This window comes from Copadichromis virginalis, linkage group LG6, assembly GCF_057382275.1.
Source record: "Copadichromis virginalis isolate Kocher_CV1m ecotype Utaka linkage group LG6, C_Virginalis_male_GT1.1, whole genome shotgun sequence".
NCBI lineage: Eukaryota > Metazoa > Chordata > Actinopteri > Cichliformes > Cichlidae > Copadichromis > Copadichromis virginalis.
The window spans coordinates 29,888,033-29,910,153 of NC_140623.1; the positions used below are offsets into that span (position 1 = coordinate 29,888,033).

General features: G+C 40.9%; 2 protein-coding genes across 3 annotated transcripts; both read right to left on the minus strand.

Annotated features, from left to right (window-relative positions):
* Positions 1-629: 629 nt before the first annotated feature.
* LOC146708059 (putative ATP-dependent RNA helicase DDX5) lies at positions 630-15,278 on the minus strand. Of its 2 annotated transcripts, none has more exons than XM_085459785.1 (13): positions 15,053-15,278; positions 12,617-12,797; positions 12,367-12,463; positions 12,122-12,255; positions 10,337-10,402; positions 9,747-9,888; positions 9,494-9,654; positions 9,040-9,212; positions 8,662-8,772; positions 7,698-7,759; positions 7,536-7,595; positions 5,876-6,097; positions 630-1,485 (listed from the first exon to the last, which is right to left on the minus strand). In XM_085459785.1, exons 1-13 carry the CDS (start codon positions 15,091-15,093, stop codon positions 1,034-1,036), a joined length of 1,902 nt encoding a protein of 633 aa, XP_085315911.1. In that variant the 5' UTR covers positions 15,094-15,278; the 3' UTR covers positions 630-1,033. The 2 variants fall into 2 exon arrangements, with proteins under 2 accessions (XP_085315911.1, XP_085315910.1); XM_085459784.1 differs by having other exon boundaries at positions 12,617-12,800.
* Positions 15,279-19,278: 4,000 nt separating this feature from the next.
* LOC146708060 (uncharacterized) lies at positions 19,279-20,822 on the minus strand. Its single transcript, XM_085459786.1, has 4 exons — positions 20,547-20,822; positions 20,226-20,330; positions 20,010-20,099; positions 19,279-19,397 (listed from the first exon to the last, which is right to left on the minus strand). Exons 1-4 carry the CDS (start codon positions 20,719-20,721, stop codon positions 19,366-19,368), a joined length of 402 nt encoding a protein of 133 aa, XP_085315912.1. The 5' UTR covers positions 20,722-20,822; the 3' UTR covers positions 19,279-19,365.
* Positions 20,823-22,121: the final 1,299 nt, after the last annotated feature.

Genomic DNA, 22,121 nt, shown 5'->3' on the forward strand with positions numbered 1-22,121 from the left:
TTTACCTTTAACCAATCCTTGACCTTTACTGTGAAATATTTAATATGTGTATTTCATTTGATTTCAGTTGAAAGTGCGTTGCATAGATGTTGCCAGGTGCTTGCTCATAGGGTGTCTTCTGAATATCTGAGGTTTCTCTGTATTATTTTGGGGTATTACCAGTTAAAATCATCAATTGCACCATAAAACTTTACTTTCCATAGACATTATTCTCTGCGATAATTAAATAATAATAATAATAATAATAATACACCCCCCCCAAAAAAAACAACAACAAACAAACAAAAAAGGCAGGTAGGGCCAGAATATTTTTGAAAGACTGCATCTCTCAGCTGGCTCGGGAACTCTTTGGTGTTCCCTAGAAAGAGCTGCAGGTTGGCAAAAGGTTTAAAGCTTTGCATTACGTGTTGTCCCAGTGACCCAGATAATCAACAGAAAAATGGATGGACACACGGGTGAAAATTGACAAAAAAACCCCAAAACAGCAGAACAGAGCTCTGCCAGCTTCCCTGTAACACCACTTAGAGGTATCAAAATCTACCCCCCCAACCATCCAAAAAAACAAAAAAAAAAACAACAAAAAAACCCCCACAAAAATCCCCAAAGAGAGAGAACACAGACACACAAGGTTACCATCTTTTCTTATTTTTATTGAAAAGGGCCACACGCACCCCTTTTATAGATGATCTCCATAACATCACTTTAGGCATACCACAAACTGAAAACACTGTATTACCTAGTAAAAATAAATTACTGAGGAATGTAACAAAAAAAAACAAACAAACAAAACAAAAAACCAAAAATAGTCAAGGAAAAGTGCAGCAATCATGGTTGCACTATAGGAGACGTATTTATGACTCCATGTAATGCTCTGGGTTTACGGAATAATTCCAACCCTGCTGTAAGCAAAACAAAGTTAAACAGTACAAAGGATAATAATATTAATAATAATAATAGTAATGATCATCATACTGTAAGATTTCAGGACGAAACAAAAATCATGTTGGTTCCATTTATTGTGCATATATCATATCTACTGAGGGAAGGGTGGTGGCATGGTGTAGGGCACCATTGGTGGTGGTGGCGGCTGCTGCTGGGCCTGTGGGGGCGGTGGCTGGGAGTTGAATGGGAATGGTGGGTGGTTCATACCATTCTGAGTGGCCCTCTGCATACCCCCAAACTGAGGGGGACCCTGGAAGCTTTGGTTACCAAAGCCGCCCACCTGGTTTGTAGGAGCGCCAAAATTACCCTGTCCATTGCTGTTGCTGTAATTGCTGCTACCATAGTTACCACTAGAGTTACCACTATTGCCTCCATAGTTGCCACCATTTTGGGCCTTACTGCCACCAAAGGAGCTCTTCGGCCCACTGCCAAACCCTCTGTCGCTGTCCCTGTAGCTACTACCACTGAAGTTACTCCTCCCACCCCCAGAATACCTATCCCGGCGATCATCCTTGTAGCCACCTCTTCCCCCCCTTCCACGACCTGTGTGAGACAAAGGAGAGAGAAGGAAGGGTGGGTTAAAACACCGTGGCTGTGGCACCAAGACACAGAAACCAGCATCAGGGCTGCTATGAGATCGTAAAACCCCCCAAAACAACAAAAAAAAACAACAACAAACAAAACAAGTCACAATTCCCCTCCTTGAATCGCTACCTTATCGTGGTGGAGGGGTTTGTGTGTCCTAGGGATCCCAGGGGCTATGTTGTCTGGGGGCTTTTGCCCCCTGGTAGGGTCTCCCATGGCAAACTGGCCCTGGGTGAGGGACCAGACAAAGAGCGATTCATAAGACCCTTATGAAAAGGACACCGAGGGAACAGTTTACCCTGCCCGGGATAGGGTTACCGGGGCCCCGCCCTGGAGCCAGGCCCGGGGAGGGTGCCCGAGGGCGAGCGTCTGGTGGCCGGGCCTTAGTCCATGGGGCCCGGCCGGGCACAGCCCGAAGAGGAGACATGGGCCCATCCTCCCGCAGGCCCACCACCCGCAGGAGGCGCCATAGGGGTCGGGTGCATTGTGTGCCGGGTGGCGGCCAGGAGCGGAGGCCCTGGCGGAGTAACCCCCGGCTGCCAAGACTGGCAATAGGGACATGGAATGTCACCTCTCTGGTGGGGAAGGAGCCTGAGTTAGTGCGTGAGGTTGAGAGGTACTGGCTAGATATAGTCGGGCTCACCTCTACGCATGGCTTGGGCTCTGGAACCAGTCTCCTGGAGAGGGGCTGGACTCTGTCTCAGTCTGGAGTTGCCCCTGGTGAGAGGCGGCGGGCTGGGGTGGGTATTCTAATATCCCCATGGCTTGCTGCCGGTACGTTGGGGTTTTTCCCGGTGGACGAGAGGGTTTGTTCCCTGCGCCTTAGGGTCGGGGAACGGGTCCTGACTGTCATCTGCGCTTATGCGCCGAGTGGCAGTTCAGAGTACCCAGCCTTCTTAGAGTCCCTGGGGGGGGGGGTGCTGGAGGGTGCTCCACCTGGAGACTCTGTTGTCCTGCTGGGAGACTTCAATGCTCACGTGGGTAACGACAGCGAGACCTGGAGGGGCGTGATTGGGAGGAACGGCCTCCCTGATCTGAACCCGAGCCGTGCTTTGTTATTGGACTTCTGTGCTAATCACAGTTTGGCCATAACGAACACCCTGTTCGAACATAAGAGTGTCCATAAGTGCACGTGGCACCAGGACGCTCTAGGCCGTAGGTCGATGATCGATTTTGTAATCGTATCAGCAGACCTGCGACCATATGTTCTGGACACTCGGGTAAAGAGAGGGGCTGAGCTGTCAACTGATCACCACCTGGTGGTGAGTTGGATCAGGTGGCGGGGGAGGACGCTGGACAGACCTGGTGCACCTAAACGCGTAGTGAGGGTGTGCTGGGAACGTCTAGCAGAGGCCCCAGTCCGCGAGATCTTCAACGCACACCTCCGGCAGAGCTTCAACAGCATTCCGAGGGAGACTGGGGACATTGAGTCCAAATGGACCATGTTCAGCGTCTCCATTGCCGAAGCTGCTGCATTGAGCTGCGGCCGCAAGGTGGTTGGTGCCTGCCGTGGTGGTAATCCCCGAACCAAATGGTGGACACCAGAGGTGAAGGGAGCCACCAGGCTGAAGAAGGAGTCCTATCGGGCTTGGTTAGCCTGTGGGACTCCGGAGGCAGCCGACAGGTATCGACAGGCCAAGCGGAATGCGGCTCGGGCAGTGGCTGAAGCAAAAACTCGGGTGTGGGAGGAGTTCGGAGAGGCCATGGAAAAAGACTTTCGGACTGCCTCGAAGAGATTCTGGCAAACCGTCAGACGTCTCAGGAGGGGAAAGCGGTGCTCTACCTGCACTGTGTATAGTGCTGGCGGAGCGCTGCTGACGTCGACTGAGAAAATTGTCAGGCGGTGGAAGGAATACTTCGAGGACCTCCTTAATCCCACTGACACGTCTTCCGAGGAGGAAGCAGAGTCTGGGGATGAGGGGAATGACCCGCCAATTTCCGGGGGCGAGGTCACTGAGGCAGTTAACTCCTTGGTGACAGAGCCCCTGGTGTTGATGAGGTCCGCCCCGAGTTCCTGAAGGCTCTGGACGTTGTAGGGCTGTCCTGGTTGACACGCCTCTGCAATGTTGCGTGGAGATCAGGGGCAGTACCTGTGGACTGGCAGACCGGGGTGGTGGTCCCCATCTTTAAGAAGGGGGACCGGAGGGTGTGTTCCAACTACAGGGGGATCACACTCCTCAGCCTCCCTGGGAAAGTCTATGCCAGGGTGCTGGAAAGAGTTCGTCCGTTAGTCAAACCTCGGATACAGGAGGAACAATGCGGTTTTCGTCCTGGTCGCGGAACACTGGACCAGCTCTTTATCCTCTCCAGGATACTTGAGGGTGCATGGGAGTTTGCCCAACCAGTCTACATGTGTTTTGTGGACTTGGAGAAGGCATTTGACCGTGTCCCTCGGGGTGTCCTGTGGGAGGTGTTGCGGGAATATGGGGTGTCTGGCCCATTGCTATGGGCCATTCGATCCCTATACAACCGTTGCAAGAGCTTGGTTCGCATTGCCGGCAATAAGTCGGACTCGTTCCCGGTGGGTGATGGGCTCCGCCAGGGCTGCCCTTTGTCTCCGGTTCTGTTCATAATTTTTATGGACAGAATTTCTAGGCGCAGCCAAGTGGCGGAGGGCTTTCGCTTTGGTGGCCTCAGAATCTCATCTCTGATTTTTGCAGATGATGTGGTTCTGTTGGCTTCATCGGGTGAGGGCCTCCAGCTCGCACTGGAACGGTTCGCAGCCGAGTGTGAAGCAGCGGGAATGAGGATCAGCACCTCCAAATCTGAGGCCATGGTTCTCAGCCGGAAAAGGGTGGAGTGCCCACTCCGGGTCGGGGGATGAGTTCCTGCCCCAAGTGGAGGAGTTCAAGTATCTCGGGGTCTTGTTCGCGAGTGATGGGAGAAGGGAGCCGGAGATCGACAGACGGATTGGGGCTGCAGCTGCAGTAATGCGGACGCTGCACCGGTCCGTCGTGGTGAAGAGGGAGCTGAGTGTAAAAGTGAAGCTCTCAATTTACCGGTCGATCTACGTCCCTACCCTCACCTATGGCCACGAGCTGTGGGTAGTGACCGAAAGAACGAGATCGCGGATACAAGCGGCAGAAATGAGCTTCCTCCGAAGGGTGGCTGGCCTCTCCCTTAGAGATAGGGTGAGAAGTTCGGCCATCCGGGAGGGGCTCAGAGTAGAGCAGCTGCTGCTCCACATCGAAAGGAGCCAGCTGAGGTGGTTCGGGCATCTGACAAGGATGCCCCCTGGGCGCCTCCTGGGTGAGGTGTTCCAGGCATGTCCCACCGGGAGGAGGCCCCGGGGCAGACCCAGGACACGCTGGAGAGATTATCTCTCGGCTGGCCTGGGAACGCCTTGGTATTCCCCCGGATAAGCTGGAGGAGGTGGCTGGGGAGAGGGAGGTCTGGGCCTCTTTGCTTAGGCTGCTGCCCCCGCGACCCGGCCCCGGATAAAGCGGATGAAGATGGATGGATGGATGGACAAGTCACAATTAAAAAGTACAATTACTTTATTAGATCTAAATATAAGGAAAAACACCTAATAACTGATAGAAGAACGAATTGCAAAGTTCAGTAAGGATAATAAAAATCTAGTGCTCTACTTTGAAGTCAGTTTATTTTCCCCCCAAAAAATCAGATTTGAACATTATAATAAGCAACATTTCATGGTTATTTTCCTTTCTTAATATCCATTCTTGGACTGTACTGGAGTAGCTACACCTGTATGCTGTATCAACATTTAAGGTGGAACTACTATGCTTTTCCTTGAATATAACACTTCTCTCTTATCCACAAACACACACACAAATTGTAGGTGCAGCCCCGTGACGGAAGGTGGGGTGAGAGAGAGAATGAGAGAAGTCAATTACAATCAATATATTAAAAATATGAAAAGAAAAAAACAAAAAACTTTCTAACCTTCAGTTGTATAACTGAGTTTTAAATGGCCAAATATGAAATAAAAATTATAATAATTACAATAAATATATTCTTGATCACCTATTTTTGATGCTGAAATGTCAAAAAGAACTAAAATGGAGACGTGCCAACCAGATGCTAGAGAGAAAACTTAAGGTGTTGGCGAAGCTGTCCCAGCGTATGCCTGAAATAACCATATTAGGCATATCCGTCTCTTGTATAGGTCCATGAACAACGAAAACTGAGTGTTTACAGCAGTCTAAACCATTTAACTTTTATTTAACTCCTGATACTTGGATCTCATTTTTTGGAAAAGACTAATTGGTTCACTTTAAATCGCCTCTCTAATAACATCACTGATCAATAACAAAAACTGAGTATCTACTCGTCAGTAAGTCTAGCTCACGTTTAAATCCTAATGTAAATAAGAATGACATTTTACCTCCTCTGTCCTCTGCCATCTGGATCAGCTTGGGGTTAATGGCCTGGTTGGCCTCGCGGAGCACAGAGATCAGGTCACTGGCTTGTTTCATGTTGTTGGGGGTGAAGAAGGTGTAGGCTGTGCCCGTTTTTTGACTTCGGGCTGTGCGTCCAATGCGGTGGATATAATCCTCGGAAGAGTTAGGGTAGTCATAATTGATGACAAATTTCACATCCTCCACATCTGTGAAAGTGTTGCAGTGTGGCAAAACAAAACAAGGAGGCCACAAAAGATTTTGCACACCACAACAGCCAGATCAAAGGGAAAAATTAGCAACTGGGAAGGCTGGGGAAGAAAGGCGACTGTTAGCCTGTGGAGGAAACACGTTAAAACATCAGAATTGCGTACAAGTCTACTCCATGGGAATACTACTGTGGGAAGAGAGAAACGATGCACACTCCAGTTGCTTACCATAATCAAAAGACATGACTCTCCCTTTTGTTAACCAAGGGAGAAAAAAAAATGAATTTAAGTCTTACCATTAAGGAGTATGCATTCACTAGTCCTTTCCCAATGCAGCGAAATCCCCCACAAATTGTCAAGTGACATCCAGGAGCTTCTACGCAGTTGGGCCACGATATGCACTGGGGCCTCCTCGTGCCAATATAGGACCATTGAGTGGTACATTTTTGCATGTCCAGGCTTTTCCCAGTACACTCTCAAAAGAAACTTGTTATTAAAGGCCGCACTGCGCGTCTTGCCAAGACAAAATAGACCGAGTACTAATTTAAACAGGGGCCCGCTTCAAAAACCATGAAAAAGAGCCAAACATTGAACCCTGTGGGACCCCTGAGCGAACACAGAACAATTACCACCACCCCCACCCCCTTCATCAGTATCATCAAGGCAAGATCTTCCAAGAAGCCAGTGTTCACTTGAGAAAATGTCTCTTGTTGGCAGGTCTCGACATGACTATAAAACGCAGGCGAGGGAGGAACTTTGGTTTGAGCTGACTCTCTCTTTTTCCACTCACTAGATGCTCCCACTACCCCCTAAACACATGTGCCAGGTCTCCTCAATTTTCAGAGACATGATTTCAAACTGCTCTCTCCATTTTCAAGGAATCCAGCACTTTGACGGCAAAAGAAAACAACTGAAAGCTTTGACAAGCTCACACCCATGCTATGTGATACAAGCTCTGAAAGGTAACAATTGTTCCAAATCTCAAACAAGTGACTTGCAATACAGCGCTCTCTAACACAACAGCATGCAAGGCAAAAGTCACAGCATCAAGCATATCTCTGTTTTTTAACGTTTGAGTTGGAAACAGCTGGATGGCATTTGTCAGGTGAAATCCATGGACAGAGAACAGATGTGAGCGTTTTTCAACAACATATCAGAGACAAAGGCTTAGCCACACAGCCTTTTGAAGATCACTGGCACACAAGAGCTTTCACCTCTCTAGGCCCACTGGGTGGCAAGCCAGTTGAGCAATTCCAATATGTCATCCTGCTCCCTCTCGAGGCCTGGGACTGTCATGCCTAGCGCCTGCCACAAAGACTCCACCTTAAGGTGAGAAAAACTCAGAAAATGCATAGAAAAGTTAAAGAAAGCAAAAGCACTTTCTTTAAAATAAGTGTAACACTGATAATAAAGTAGTACTATTCAATGCCATACTGACCTAAGCCACGGGAGGCCACATCTGTAGCAATGAGAATTGGCGCTTTGCCATATCTGAATTCTGGAAGGAAAGGGACTAAATTGAGTAAAATATAGAGTAACAATGATTGTTTCAATATTAAAACCCAGATCCATTTTATTAACACAAAATCATATATCTTACCGTTAAGGACCCAGTCTCTCTCCTGTTGGCTCTTGTCTCCATGGATTCCCATTGCAGGCCACCTGTCTCACACACACACACGCACACACACACACAGTCAGCCTAGATTAGTCCACTGTCAGTCCACTGAGGAGCATGTGTTGCAGCAATCTTGAAATGCCTATAGGCTCTTACTTAGGCAGTTAATATGAACCTTTATCTAAAGTAACTTTAATTTTATGTGTTTCTGGGTCAAAACCTGCATGTATATTTACAGCAAATGTGACACATGTTGCTTCAAATATTTGCTGAACTTGACTGTAAATTAGGGCTGTTCGATATAACGATATATATCTGATGACGATATTAAAACGTCTATCGTTTCATTTTACGCTATCGTTTGTTTCGTGGTGTCGCAAAATAAACTCTTTACGGCAATATTTTTCCATCATTTTGATGGTCACTGTAGTGGCTATATTAATTTCTTAAAGTTCTCTCTTTCTCTTATATTTAATATAACCACACTACAGACGGACAAGCGCTTGTTTTTATGCATTGTCGTTAGCAACAACGACGTTAAAACCATCGCGTGTCTGCTTGTTTATGTTCCACATAAACCTTTCACAATAAAGCTCAAGATCCTGTTGAGACTTTTCAAAACCTTAGACTCAAACATTAGAACAGGCTTTTTCCCGCAGCACGCCGTGTAATAAGTACTCACAAAGAAAACGGCGGCCGTTACAACCTATGTCTAAAAATGTAGTTTCATGCACTCGACTCCAGGTACGCGACGCCCAGCTGGAAACATTTCACGCAAGTCGAGCTGCCCAAGATTCACAGAATTTACAGAAAATGTTACATTTTTGTGATTTATATCGTTATCGGACGATAGATGTCTTAATATAGGGATATGAGATTTTGGTCATATCGCACAGCCCTACTGTAAATACGATTAAAAAAAAAATTAAGGATATGGACTCCTTACCCATCTCTCCTCATCCTCCTGGTGAGCTCATCACAACGTCTTTTGGTCTCCACAAAAATAATGGTCTTGTTCTCCTTTTCACTCATGATCTCTTCCAGCAAACGGATCAGTCTTACAGAGAGCAGACAACAGAGAAAGTCTACTCATTATTCATCTACTAGCTGAATAAAGTTCTCTACCAATTTAAAGCACGTAAATTTACGTTTTGTGTCTAAATGGTTAAAGTAAAATACTATGAAGATGGTATGAACACAACAGGATTAGAGCCATTTTAGATTTAATAAGACATTTTTCTTTATCTACAGTACATAATTAAATATAGAACATGGATTTTCATGTTTAAGCACTCGTTAAGGGTGGTATAAAGCATTTACTCACTTGTCCTCCTTCTCAAGGTCATTGCAAACATCAACTATCTGCAGGATGTTATGATTGGCACTGAGCTGCAGTGCTCCAATATTGATCTGGACATAGTCCTTCAGGAAGTCCTCGGCCAGCTGACGAACTTCCTTAGGCCAGGTGGCGCTCCACATCAGGGTCTGACGGTCTGGCTGGTAGAGAAAAACAAACAAACAAACAAACAAACAAAAAAAAAAAAAAAAAAACAGAAAAAAATAAATTTTACCAACACAGGTTTACTTGATGTATTCTGGTTCAGTTCTAGGTCTTCATCAAATTTTTGAGGCCCTTGCCCTTAAAAGACTATGCAAATTACGTATCATAAGAAACCACTAAAATAGCTGCCATCTTTGTGGCATGAAAACCTGTTTTGACACAGATTCTTAGAAATATAATGTTAACTGTCTGCAAAGCAAAAGCAGAAACAACCTACCCGAATTTGGTCCACTATTTTGCGGATCTGAGGTTCAAACCCCATGTCCAGCATGCGGTCAGCTTCGTCCAGCACCAGATAGGTGCAACGACGCAAATTAGTCTTACCGCACTCCAGGAAATCAATGAGACGACCCGGAGTGGCGATGCAAATCTCAACACCTTAAACAAAAACCGAGAAAATAGCGTTTTTAAACTTAAAACCAATACAATTAAACTGTAATCCTTAAACAAAAACTTTAAAGAATATATACCTCTTTCAAGGTCCCTGATTTGGGGCCCTTTGGGCGCCCCGCCATAGATGCAGGTGCTCTTCAGACGGGAGGCCCTGCCATATTCAGCCGCCACTTGCTGCACCTGCTGGGCCAGCTCACGGGTTGGTGCCAGCACCAAGCACTAAAAAAACGATTTACATTCTTTTTAAGTCTGAACATTTCAGCTGTTCTTCCACATGACAACAAATATGGATGACACATGTTTATAGATTAAATATCAAAAAGTGTGGGTCTTGAAAGTACTGTAGATGGGCAGCAAAAAGTCATAAATGGAAGAAAATGTATTTTTTTTTATTATTTTCTGTTTGAATTAAAATGTAAATATTTAATATAAATATTTTTTCATTTTAAAGTCAAACTTGTGCCTTGTCAATAGATGGAAAAAACTAAAAGACTGCAGAGGCTATGAGGATGTAAAAAGGCATCAAGATATATAAATGAATCACTGAAAACACAAAGGAGGAAAGATTTTCAGATTTCAAAATGGCAGTCAAAAGGATGGAATTGGCTGTTTTACACAGCAAGATTTGTATATTTACACAGACAACATGAATATATTTTTTACTTACAATAGGCCCATCTCCATGCTCCAAGAATGGCTGGTGTTGGATGTGCACAATTGCAGGCAGAAGGTACTAAAAAGGACGAAAAGGAGTGAATCTTGCAAGTAATGCAACTATTAACATAACAGTGTAACATCAGTGTTTTGAAAGAATAAAGAGTTGTCTGCCATATCTCCATAACATCAGTGCTGTGAATTTCTTACAAAAGACAGCAGTGTTAACATGGTTTTAACTAAGGGTGGGCGATATAAACAATATACGATAGAAACGATATAAATTTGGCCAACGATAGAGATTTTGACTCCATCGCTCTATCGCATGTTGATGATGTCATCAAGCTGCGCCTGTTTTGGTCGAAACCATTATCATCTGCAAATTATGGCGGGCGACAGTCATAGCAAAGAGATAAAGCACTTTTGAAATATGGGGAAAGCCAAAAACTGCGCTTCCTCCACTTCCGTAACATTGATTCATTAATGTTGAATTCTCTCGCAGCTGTTCTATTCCCATATTGTTGCAGTATATTAATAACTAACCTCGTATTGTGGATGAATAATCTCAGTTGTTCTCCTGACTGAAGTTTGGCCCGTGTATAGCATCCTGCTATGCGATTGCATTTGTCCCTGACCACCAGAATCCCTCACGTTAACTTTTATCGAGTGGAAAAAAAGTTGGCGTTCATCCTCCAGCTTCACTGTGCTAATGTTATGCTAACATAGCTGTGTCGCTAGCAATCACGTAGCACAACATTATATACCAGTTAGTCCAACTTCAGTAACCCTGCAAACGCCACTGCTGTTTAGTTTTCTGTCTTCATTTATATTGGAAGTGGTAGCAGAGCTGTGCATTTTAATTAGTTTCAAAAATCTCTCAGTCAGAACATGCTATGTCATGTTTAGGTGTAAACTAGCGAGCTAACTTCCTGTTAACTTGTAACTCCTTTAAATTTAATAACTTCTGTTTTCATGGATGTTAAACTTAATTGTTACACCCGATAAAGCAGCAATGCTGATGATTTTATTAAAGATGAAAGAATTTAGACCATTTTTAACTCTCAGTGTTCGTTTGACTTTGGGACCTGAAGGGGACGGAGTTTTGGATCCAGATTACTCCACGAAGCTCCTCACTACGGCAGCCGTATAGTGCAGCTTACCAAAGTTATACTAAAACATTTTTTAACAAATTTCGGTTCGAGGTCAGTAAGCACAACCAGAATTCATACATAAGGCACACTCTCGATTTTTGAGAAAATTAAAGGATTTTAAGTGTGCCTTATAGTGTGGAAAATATGTTATACAGAAGAAAAGAATATATCGCGAAATATATCGTTACTGCACCTGCTTCAAATTATACCGCAATATGCATTTTAGGCCATATCGCCCAGACCTAGTTTTAACTCAAAACATTTTGTCCAAAATGGATATTTTACAACTCATAGCATCTGGTCAGTCTCAACGGAGCCACTCTTAAACTTGTATACACTCACTGTTGTCACCTTAAAAAATATCAACAGTGTTATACACATTTTTTTTTCAATTTTGCCTAGTGAGTGGTGCAGTAAGGTTACCTTGCCTTAAATGGCTGTACTAAATAATACAAAATGACAGAATAAAGAATTTATTATGTTTTTCTCTTTGGTGAATTTAGCCAATCATGCTGCAAAAAATTCTATACTGTATTATGTTTTCAAATGCTTTGGAAAGCAAAAGTAACCACATAGCACCATTAATTTTATTCCCCATCTTGGCTGAAATGGTTTAAAAAAAAAAAATCTAACTGTATAACACTTACTGCAAGGGTCTTCCCAGAGCCAGTCTGAGCGATTCCAACCATGTCTTTGCCACTCAGGGCTACGGGCCACCCCTGAGACTGGATTGGAGTTGGTTCAGTCCAATTTTGTTTGACAATTACATCCATAACGTAGCCTGAGGAAGCAAGACATGCAAGTTTAGTAGCTGCAAGTTGAAATATCAGCATAGGGTAATAGAGCAGGCAGGCAGTTCTTAATTATTTAAGCAGCATGAATTTGTACTCACTTGGAAATGCAGCTTCGTGGAACTTTACGATCGGTTTGGGGCAATCTCTGCCTTTAACCGTCACTTCTTTGCTTCTTCGGTACTGTTCGACCTCTTGCTGGAATTCCAAAAAGAAATAAAAAGACACAAGTTCACATTAAAGCAGCAATACCCACTGAAATCATGTATAATTTTAAGAGCTTTACATTTTATGGTTTTTTTTTCCTAGTTAAAAAAAAAATAGAGAAAATTATGCAAAATCAGGCCTTACAAGTGGTCTGCGGGTGACATCTGGGTGCTCCTGGTAGAAGTTCTTTTGAAACTTGGGAAGCTCATCGAGGTTCCAGTGCTTCTTTCGCAGCCTCTCACCAGGGTTGCCGAACTTTCCAGGAGGAGGTCCACCCCTATTGCCTCCTCCACCACCACCAAAACGAGGAGGCCCACCGCCATATCTTCTTGTGAAAAAAAAAGAAAAAGAAAAAAAGATGCCACGTATAAAAAAAAAAAAAAAAGAAAACAAAGTACCCTTTTGTTAAAATAACAATTAACTGCTCAGCCATTCCTATAGAAATATTCTTAAGGATGCAAAATGAAACACTGCAATTGTTTAAATAACTGCAGTCTAGACTTTTTCAGGTTGGCTTAAGCTATGAATGAAGTTAATCGCAGCATCACTGCTGAGGTTTTCGCCTGTTTGGTCAATTTCTTCAATCGCAGCGCTAGATGTATTTCCTGTCTCCACAGTTTTATAGCACTATAAGGAAACAGCCTTTGTAAAATAAATATAAAGGCATTTGTTACACAAAACACAATCTTTCTATTATATCCATTTTCCATGTATTTATTTACTGGAAGAAGAGGGTATTTGTGCCCACTTAGTTTGTAAAACTTAAATATTTACTTTACAGAAAATCAGCACCTGTGGAATTTCGGGAAAACGGAAAAGTGATATGATCGAAGATATGCTTTGTATTTTGTTTTTGAAAATAACAGCATTCACCAAAAAGTACCCATAGATGAAATAAATGACAGCAAAGAAATTCATTAAATGGAATAAATACAAGTTTAGGACCAAACATTTGTAGGTTGAATTTTTTCACTTTCACTTTCTTTTTTTTTAGAGGTTTTAGCCAGAGCCAAAGAATACAAACTGGCACTGTGAAATACAAGTTATTTTTTTAAGCTCATTTTGGTATTTATGGTGTAATTTAGATTATTATAATATACTTTTTTAACTTAAATAATCAGACAGCGTAAAAACAAACAAACAAAGACAGACTTTTTGCCGAAGGAGATCACATACAGTGCTTTGGAAAAACAAACAAACTTTTCCAGATGCCACCTTACGATCTAATGATTGCACCTCTATTTAAACAAAATAAGATTTAGATCCCTTTTTTAAATACTTAATAATTGATTTTAAAAATTGGTATATGAACAATTCAGCTTTTTAAGTAGGGCATGGCAGAAATTTAAGAACTACACCCTTAACTGTCAATAAACTAATCTTTTAGACAGGCGTGGTCAGGACAACCAGAAACCAACAAACAACAAGAAGCTGTTATGTCAAATGCATACGTATAACAGGCTAATAATTACATATGAAATTTACTTTAAAAAAAAATTAGATAAAGCAGTTAAGATTGTCTCTCTCACATAAACCATTTAAAAAATATTTTAATTTTAAAGTCCTTTGGTTTAAAATGTGTTATGCAAATAAAACTTGAAACTGTAATTATCATCTTTATGAAACGATGGCTTTTACTTATATATATATATGTTTTTTATTTAGGAATATTTATTCATTGTAGCTTTCGTTTTTGATGAAACCTAGTACTGAATAGGCTAAAGCTCCAGGCTGCATCTTTTCAGTATATTCTATGTTCTTTCCGCTTAATTCAATCCTTTGCCGTTCTGCTTTTTTTTTCCTTTTTTTTTTTTTTTAAAATGGGCATTTATTTAATTGTCATTTTCCGAGAAACTGCCTATAACTTGCCTTTTGCAGTAATTTCACAAGTACATTTAACCAAAACAAACGCTAAATAATGACAAAAAAATTGTAATTAAAATGTTTCATAAACAGTCCCACATTATATGTATATATTTAACTTTATGTTATTGTAGTATATGTATACAACACCAGGTTTACTAACATTAAAAACCCATATACAACTATGAATGCTGTACAGACTGAACAGGTTCAAACCGCTTATGCGGAGCCATCTTTGAATACCGCTTCCGCATAAACAATAACATGTCACATCACCGAGCCTGACGTGACGCGGTTAATACACGGTTAAACGGGGCTGTTATGAGGTTTCGTTTTGCCTCCGGTGACAGAAAACGACTCTTTAGTAATAAATTGGGCCTCAGCGACATAAATCTTGCACTCTCAAGAGAAGACACTTCTGCGTCACATGCTCCGGTAACGGGAAGGCTGACGTGCAAACGCCGACACGGAGCCGCCGTTCGCTGCCATTTTATCTCCAAACGGCAAGGAAATGGATTACATTACACTGACAGGGCGCCGCCCGCATAGAAACAAGCATACATTCTAATACACGCCTTTACTTACTAACAGAAAGGCGACAATAAACCACGAAACCCTCGCAGTGACATTTGTTTTGATACGTAAGACAACGCTGCAGCCAACGGCCGAATGCTACACTTGGCATTTTTTGCTAATATTAAGGAAACCCACACTTACCCTCGGTCTCTGCCACGATCTCTGTCTGAAAAACCTGGCATTGTGTTGTAGACTGCAGTGAAAAAAATGGGATAAGAAGAAATATCAGCTGCCGGCCTATAAAACACGCGAAAAAAATCTACGAGCTGAAAGCGCACCGGCGAAATAAAAAGAAAATGCCGGCAGACAAAAGTCTGTCTACCGAGACGGAAACGAGGTCAGACGGGACGGATAACATTTGTATCAATGCGCGTTTTTCATTCGTATTAGCTGTGGTACTATTTTATGTTCGCGTTCAGGACTGTGACGTTTATTTCTACAGTTGATACAAACCTGCTTTCTTTGCTTTCTTTCTATCTTTCCTTTATCCGCCCCGTTGACATCAGTAAAAGCATCTTTCAAAAGCATTTTTCTGAGAAGTGTATGACAATTGAACAGTAGTGCAACTACCTCCTCCAAAGTGAATAAAGTAAAAAAAAAAAAAATAAATCTACACTCCTTCCAAAAAAACTAGACATCCTTTACATCCATTAGACCTAACGAAGATCCTGGCAATTGAGTATATACAGATGTTTATAATGCAAACCTTTAAAACGGTCCACATTCAAAAACAAGTCTGTGATCTCTTACTGGCATGATGTTTGGGTAACTGGAAATATGTTGTTTTCTAAAACTCTTTTGCCTGAATTCTTAGATACAGTGTGTTTATTTAATGGAATTTACATGGGATTTATCACGTGTATGTGTTTTGTTGGTGTGATGGGGCTCCAAGGTGTTTAGGATTTACATATTCCCAACATTGTGAGAGAAGGACAACAGCAAGAGTGAAAGGGAAAGTTAACAAGATGTGAGACCTGCTGTGATGTAGGGTTTGGAGAAGGTGGTACTAACTAAAAGATAGGTGACAGAGCTGAAGATGTTAAGATTTTTGTTGGGAGTGTGCAGAATGGGCTGAGTTGAAAATTAAAAAATTAAAAAGTACATCAGGGAACAGCTCAGGTTGAGCTGTTTGGAGACAAATGCGAGGAAAAGTTGAGATTCAACATTATGCACTCCACACTGTATATAAATGCCACTTGTTTTGCACATATTCAACTCTGTATATTTTATATATTTTATTATTATTATTATTATTATTATTATTTTATTTTATTTTTTTACTATTTAATTTGTAAAAATGTGTACACACACACACACACACACACACACACACACACACACGTAGGAAAATATTTAGTATACACATCCAGAAATGCATACACTATTATATATTGTACATATATTTATTAGTTTCAGGTTGGCCATTCTTGTATTTTGCTCGTTTGTGTTGTTGTGTTTGCACATCTCTGTTGCTTGTGGGGCTCGCACACAAGAATTTCACTCGCATGTGCTGTGCCAGTGTGCCTGCACATGTGATGTGACAATAAAAGTGATTTGATTTGATTTGAGATTGTTTGGATGTTGGAGGAGGGATAGTGGATAGTGGAACAAAGGATGATAATATGGAGCTAAAAGGGAGGAAGAAAAGAGGAAGACTACAGGGAAGGTTAATGGATGTGAATGAGGACATGCAGAGGGTTGTTGTAACAGAGGATGATAGGGATAAAGTTAAAGGGAGGCAGATAGTCAGCTGTGGCGACCCCTAAAGGGAGAAGCCGGAAGAAGAAGAAGAAGAAGAAGAAGAAGAAGAAGAAGAAGAAGAAGAAGAAGAAGAAGAAGAAGAAAGTGTGTACATGCCCAGAAACTGCAGATAAAAATTATTAACAAATTGAAAATGAAATTCTCCACACATCTTTTATTTCCACTTCATCTGTTTACTTGTGCCTGTTTCACTGAATATCCCCAAAACTACTTAACAGATTTCAGTGCCATTTTGTCAACAACAATGACAATACTTTTACAATTTTCTTTGTTAAAAATACCGATGTTTACCAAATGTATGGCAATTTAAAAGAAACATAACTCAGTAGAAACCTTGCCCACTTTACATTTTGTACACTTCATTGTACTCACTAAAATATCCCTGGGTTATCATGTGGAAATAACCAAATGCTGAGTTTCTTTGGTCATTGTGATACAGAATACTTGACATTACATTCTTAATCATTAAGCTATAGTTTTCCTCCAGATCTTCCTTTAATTGAACATGGCCAGTAGTGTGTAAATGTTAAAGTGGAATAAATTTCATAACTACCTGACAAAAAAACCATTATAACATTATCAATTTGATGGTTCATATCTTGAGCAGCGTGGCATGCCAGATGCATAACCTCATTTTTTGTTCTTTCCAGCAATATCCAGAGTAACAGCAAGTAAACATTTATTTGACAAATAATATTGCTAATTCACACAGTTCATTCACAATTAATCAGAGATATAAACATTATATGAAAAATGTTTATAAGCCACCGGTTAATGTACCTGCAGAAACAGAAAAATAAAAATAAAATTATAACCCAGATATTTTTACCACAGGCAGTCGTATTTTTGACAACGATGAGTTGTTTATACGTCTTGCTTATTATAAATCTTTTTTTTACCTTGCAAATTTTGTATTTCTTGTACAATTACACAAGAACACTATCACTAAAATGACACGTGTGAATGATTAACATCTTCTTCATGTATATCATTACATCCTATTTTTTCTTTAAATGACACAACCTATGATAGCATATAAAAATATGACATTTTGATCTGATATTTGAAGCTGACACTGCACACAAGCTGATTTATACTTGATTATTTTTCAAAAGTTATCTTTGAATCAGTGTTAATATAATTGTACAACTATGTAAAATGCCATGTCATGTTAAAAATCAGTAATTCTGTCCAAATGTGTTTGAATGAGCATTTTTATATATACGTAGGCTACTGTTGTGTGGTCAGCAGTGCTGTTGCATCCATCCAGTAGCGGTTTTTGATACGGGCGACACGGGCGGTTGCCCGGGGCAGCATCGTGGTGGGGGCGGCATCACGGGCATCGGCAAAAAAAAAAAAAAAAAAAAAAAAAAATGCTCGTACTCATGCTGCCCCGACATCAGCCAGCGCATATTGGGAATGGCATAGGCACCGATCGGTTTTCTATCGCCCATTTCCTGTCCTGGGAGTAAGGGCGCCTGCTGCTTGCTGCACAGGGAGGAGAGGGCGGGGCGGCGGGGGATTCACTGGCTGGCTGAAGCAGCATCTAATAACCAACTCGCAAAATAAAAACAAAACAACAAACACGAATACACCAGACATCATGATGCAGACTTATAATTTGCACCGATGTTTTTTCGAAATTCTATACGCGAAAAGTGAGCGCGAGAGCCCTCGGTACTGCTGAAGTCAAAGTAAACTTTATTGTCATCTCCGCTACATACAGTCCAGTATATAGAGAGACGAGACGACGAGGCTCCAGTTACAGCAGTGCAAGTAAACAAACAATAAATATAAGAAAAGTAAGAAAATAAATATACACTTTAGGACCAGGGGTAAAGGGATCAATAACAATTTAAAATTTATAATTTACAGTTTGATGATTTAATGTCTCACACACAACCCGTGGAAAGGGGTTCATAATGTTGTAAATCCAAGCCCATTATGTATTCATGATTTGAATCCTGAGTTGTGTGAAATCCCAGAAATACACCTTAGACAAAGTGAATCTGTGAACTAAGGTGTAGGTGTGTTAGATTATGTTGTGGTGATCCTTGAGTTGGGGGATTTGTGTTCATACTGGAGTGCAAAATTAAAACCAATGTAAGATGGACAAGAAAAGTTCAAAGCCATCAGGTGCTCAGTTTAGAAAAAAGAGAAAAGAAGAGGAGGAGAAACGAACAAAAGATACAGGTAAGCAGATGTGTCATTGGATAATGGCAGGTCATCCTGAAACAATCAGAATCAGAATCAGAATACTTTATTAATCCCTAAGGAAATAATGTGGATTACAGTTGCTCCAAGAAGAAATGGTAAAAATAATAACAGTAACAGACTAAACTCCAAACAATACATTATGTTACAGATTTTAATATTAATTAGTCATTGTCAATTGTTGATTTGTCCTGTTCTCATTGTATGACGAATTATGATGGCTGTTTGGTAGCCATTTGCATACAATGCATACTCTCTCTCTTGATATGTGTGTGTGTGTGTGTGTGTGTGTGTGTGTTTCTCTAGTGATATTCAGTATGGTTCCGACAACAGTTTTATGTTAATGTATAATCCTTAATATGTTTTATGTGTGTGTGTGTGTGTGTGGGGGGGGGGGGGGGGGAGAGGGTGTGTTCGCCCGGGGCACCAAACAGGCTAGGACCACCACTGCATCCATCCATTCTCAGGTCCTTCTTTGATCACGGATACTTACACTGAGCCTTGGAATTTTCTACAGAGGGAGAGAGAAAAACATGAGTAAGGAAGTAGTTTCACAGTAAACACTCTGCTTTAAAAGTGTGTTTAATGGATGCTTTGGCTACCCAGTTTATTAAAATCTAAAATTTCAATCGATTACATTTTTAAAAACAAAAATATATTACATTATAACATTACGTTGCAATATAGTTTAAGTAAGCCAATTTTTGAAGTTCACATTTGAGCAAATTTGCCTTTTCAGCATGAATGATTAACTTGGTTAACCTTAAAGTGCCATGGCTTTGACAGCAAGACCAGAAGGAAACTTTACATTACTCAATTACTTTACTGAAGTACACTTTAACCAACAATATTTTGAATTTAAATATTGTACTCCAAGCAATATAAATTAAGTAATGCATTTTTTTTTAAATGGAGCTCCTTGTGGGTAAATAAATTCTAGTAAATGTGTTTGGCACAACATCATATTCAGATCATCATCATCATCATTGCAAAAGCTGTCAGACTAAAAATATATATAAAATGTCTGTTTAGGGGATGATCCATTCTCAGATCCTGTTAACAGAAAAAAATCTTTCCAAATTGCTCATTGAAAGACAAATCGCAGAGGTAACAGTCTACTTACTACAGAAGTCCCGGCAGAAGCATTCTCTTTCATTTCTGAGATTTGCCAGTAACTGCAACAGCTTCTCACAGTTGTTTTTGTTGTTATTCACTGTTGTGAAAGTAAACAAATATGTAAATATTTATAATAAAAAAAGCAGTACATATGTTCTATGATATAATTTGAAATTCTGTTATAATTTGTAAATTACATTTGGAAAACAAAACAGAAACTCACTTTGGACACCAATGCAGATGATCCCAACCAGGAGGAGAAGACACAACAAACCCAGAAACATTGAACAACTTCTGAAATGATTTCTCTTTCTGGTTTTCTCAGTGACTAAAGGTGTTTAACAAGAAAAATATAAAAGAAATAGACGAATAATTATAGATTCATAAAAGAAGCCTAAATTATAGTGCAGTACATCTAAACACATTTTTAGAGGTACATTATTGCATTTGCTCTAGCAAATCAGCCAATAAATTAAATATGAAAATCTGGTAAATAGAATAGAAATGTGTGTGTTATTGTTATTCATACTTCTCATGAGCATACCTGTGTGCTGAACTCCTGTCGGTCCAGGGGTGTTTGGTGACGTACTCTCCACCCAGGGGTTATCATACACTCTCAGGCTTTCTGCACTTACATAGATGTCGACTATACTTTCCTTCTTCTTGTCAGAGGGAAAGTCTTTGATGCTGCCCGGGTTAGCGTACAATCCTTCCGACATTATTTTGTCAGGCTATGTTACATTAAACACACACCTGTTGCAGTTTTTTCTACTGTACTCTAAGTATTCAGAGTATTTTTGAAAAACTTGATATAACAGCAGTTGTGTCTGATTTTTCAAAAAAGAGGTAGGACACAAAACAAAAAGAGGAAGATCATAAAAATGGGAAGTCATAGATAATTACCATTTGGACACCCACTCATTCTTTTTAGAAACTGATCGGTGCTAAACTTTGCCATTTGATTTGTGGTTAAAATAATGTAGATAGAAGTAGATATTGTGTTCACAGTTCCTGACCGAGGCATTGTTTAAACAGAGAAGAGAAACAAGAAGTAGGCGAGGCTGAAACAAAGGAAGGGACTCTATAGCAGTGGGCACGATGACTTCTTCAATGTCAAATATACATATAAAACATATGAAAAATATAAAAAAAAAATGTCAATGAAATGGTAGACTTTTAAGTCTGGTCACGAATATCAACTTGCAGAAATTGTTTACTGACATCATGGTAAATGATAAATGGCCTGTATTTGTATAGTGCTTTACTAGTCCCTAAGGACCCCAAAGCACTTTACACATCCAGTCATCCACCCATTCACACACACATTCACACACTGGTGGTGACAAGCTACATTGTAGCCACAGCCACCCTGGGGCCAGCTCCAGCTGCATGATGTCAGAAAACAATGGACAACAATGTGGACTAAATCCTAAAATATCAGTGGAAAACATTATAAAATGCTACGTCTGGGATTTTTAGTTATTAGTCAATAATTGCCTTTAAAACATTTTTTTTTTAAATGTTTTTCTGAAATAAACACAAAGTCTTAAAAGTCTATACTTAAAAAAAGTCTTTTTATAGCACCTTTATGTGAGGGGACTGTTTTCAAAGAACATGTATAAACTGTATGTGTGTGTATTGTCTTTGATTCCCACATAAAAATTTGGTTTCTCTTTTAATGTAATGTATGATTCAGTTACTCCTCCAACATTAAGGCTGCCCCAGACAGCAAACAAACTTCAAAACTTTTAGAACACATGGCTCGCTTTTGGTAAATTCTCTGATTGGCTCAAAAATCACGAGGCGAACCTTTGCCTGAGTTTCTGCAGTCATGCTTTGATCTGACTGCAGCTTTAGGACAAATTTGAGCCAAACATTCATTATTATGTGTGTCTGCACATCTGTTTTCCACAAGTCTTTCTACTTACAGAGCCTAATTAGAGTTTCCTTTCCCTACTGCTTTTTCTCACACTCTTTCTGATAACTTGTTCTTCCCAGTCTAACACTTAATTTTCATCTGACTTCACGATTAATGAGGCAGCATAATGAATTCACAGCAGTGACAATAAAAAAGCGCCATGGCTGTTTCCAGCTGAAATAATCATCTCTTTAAACTTCT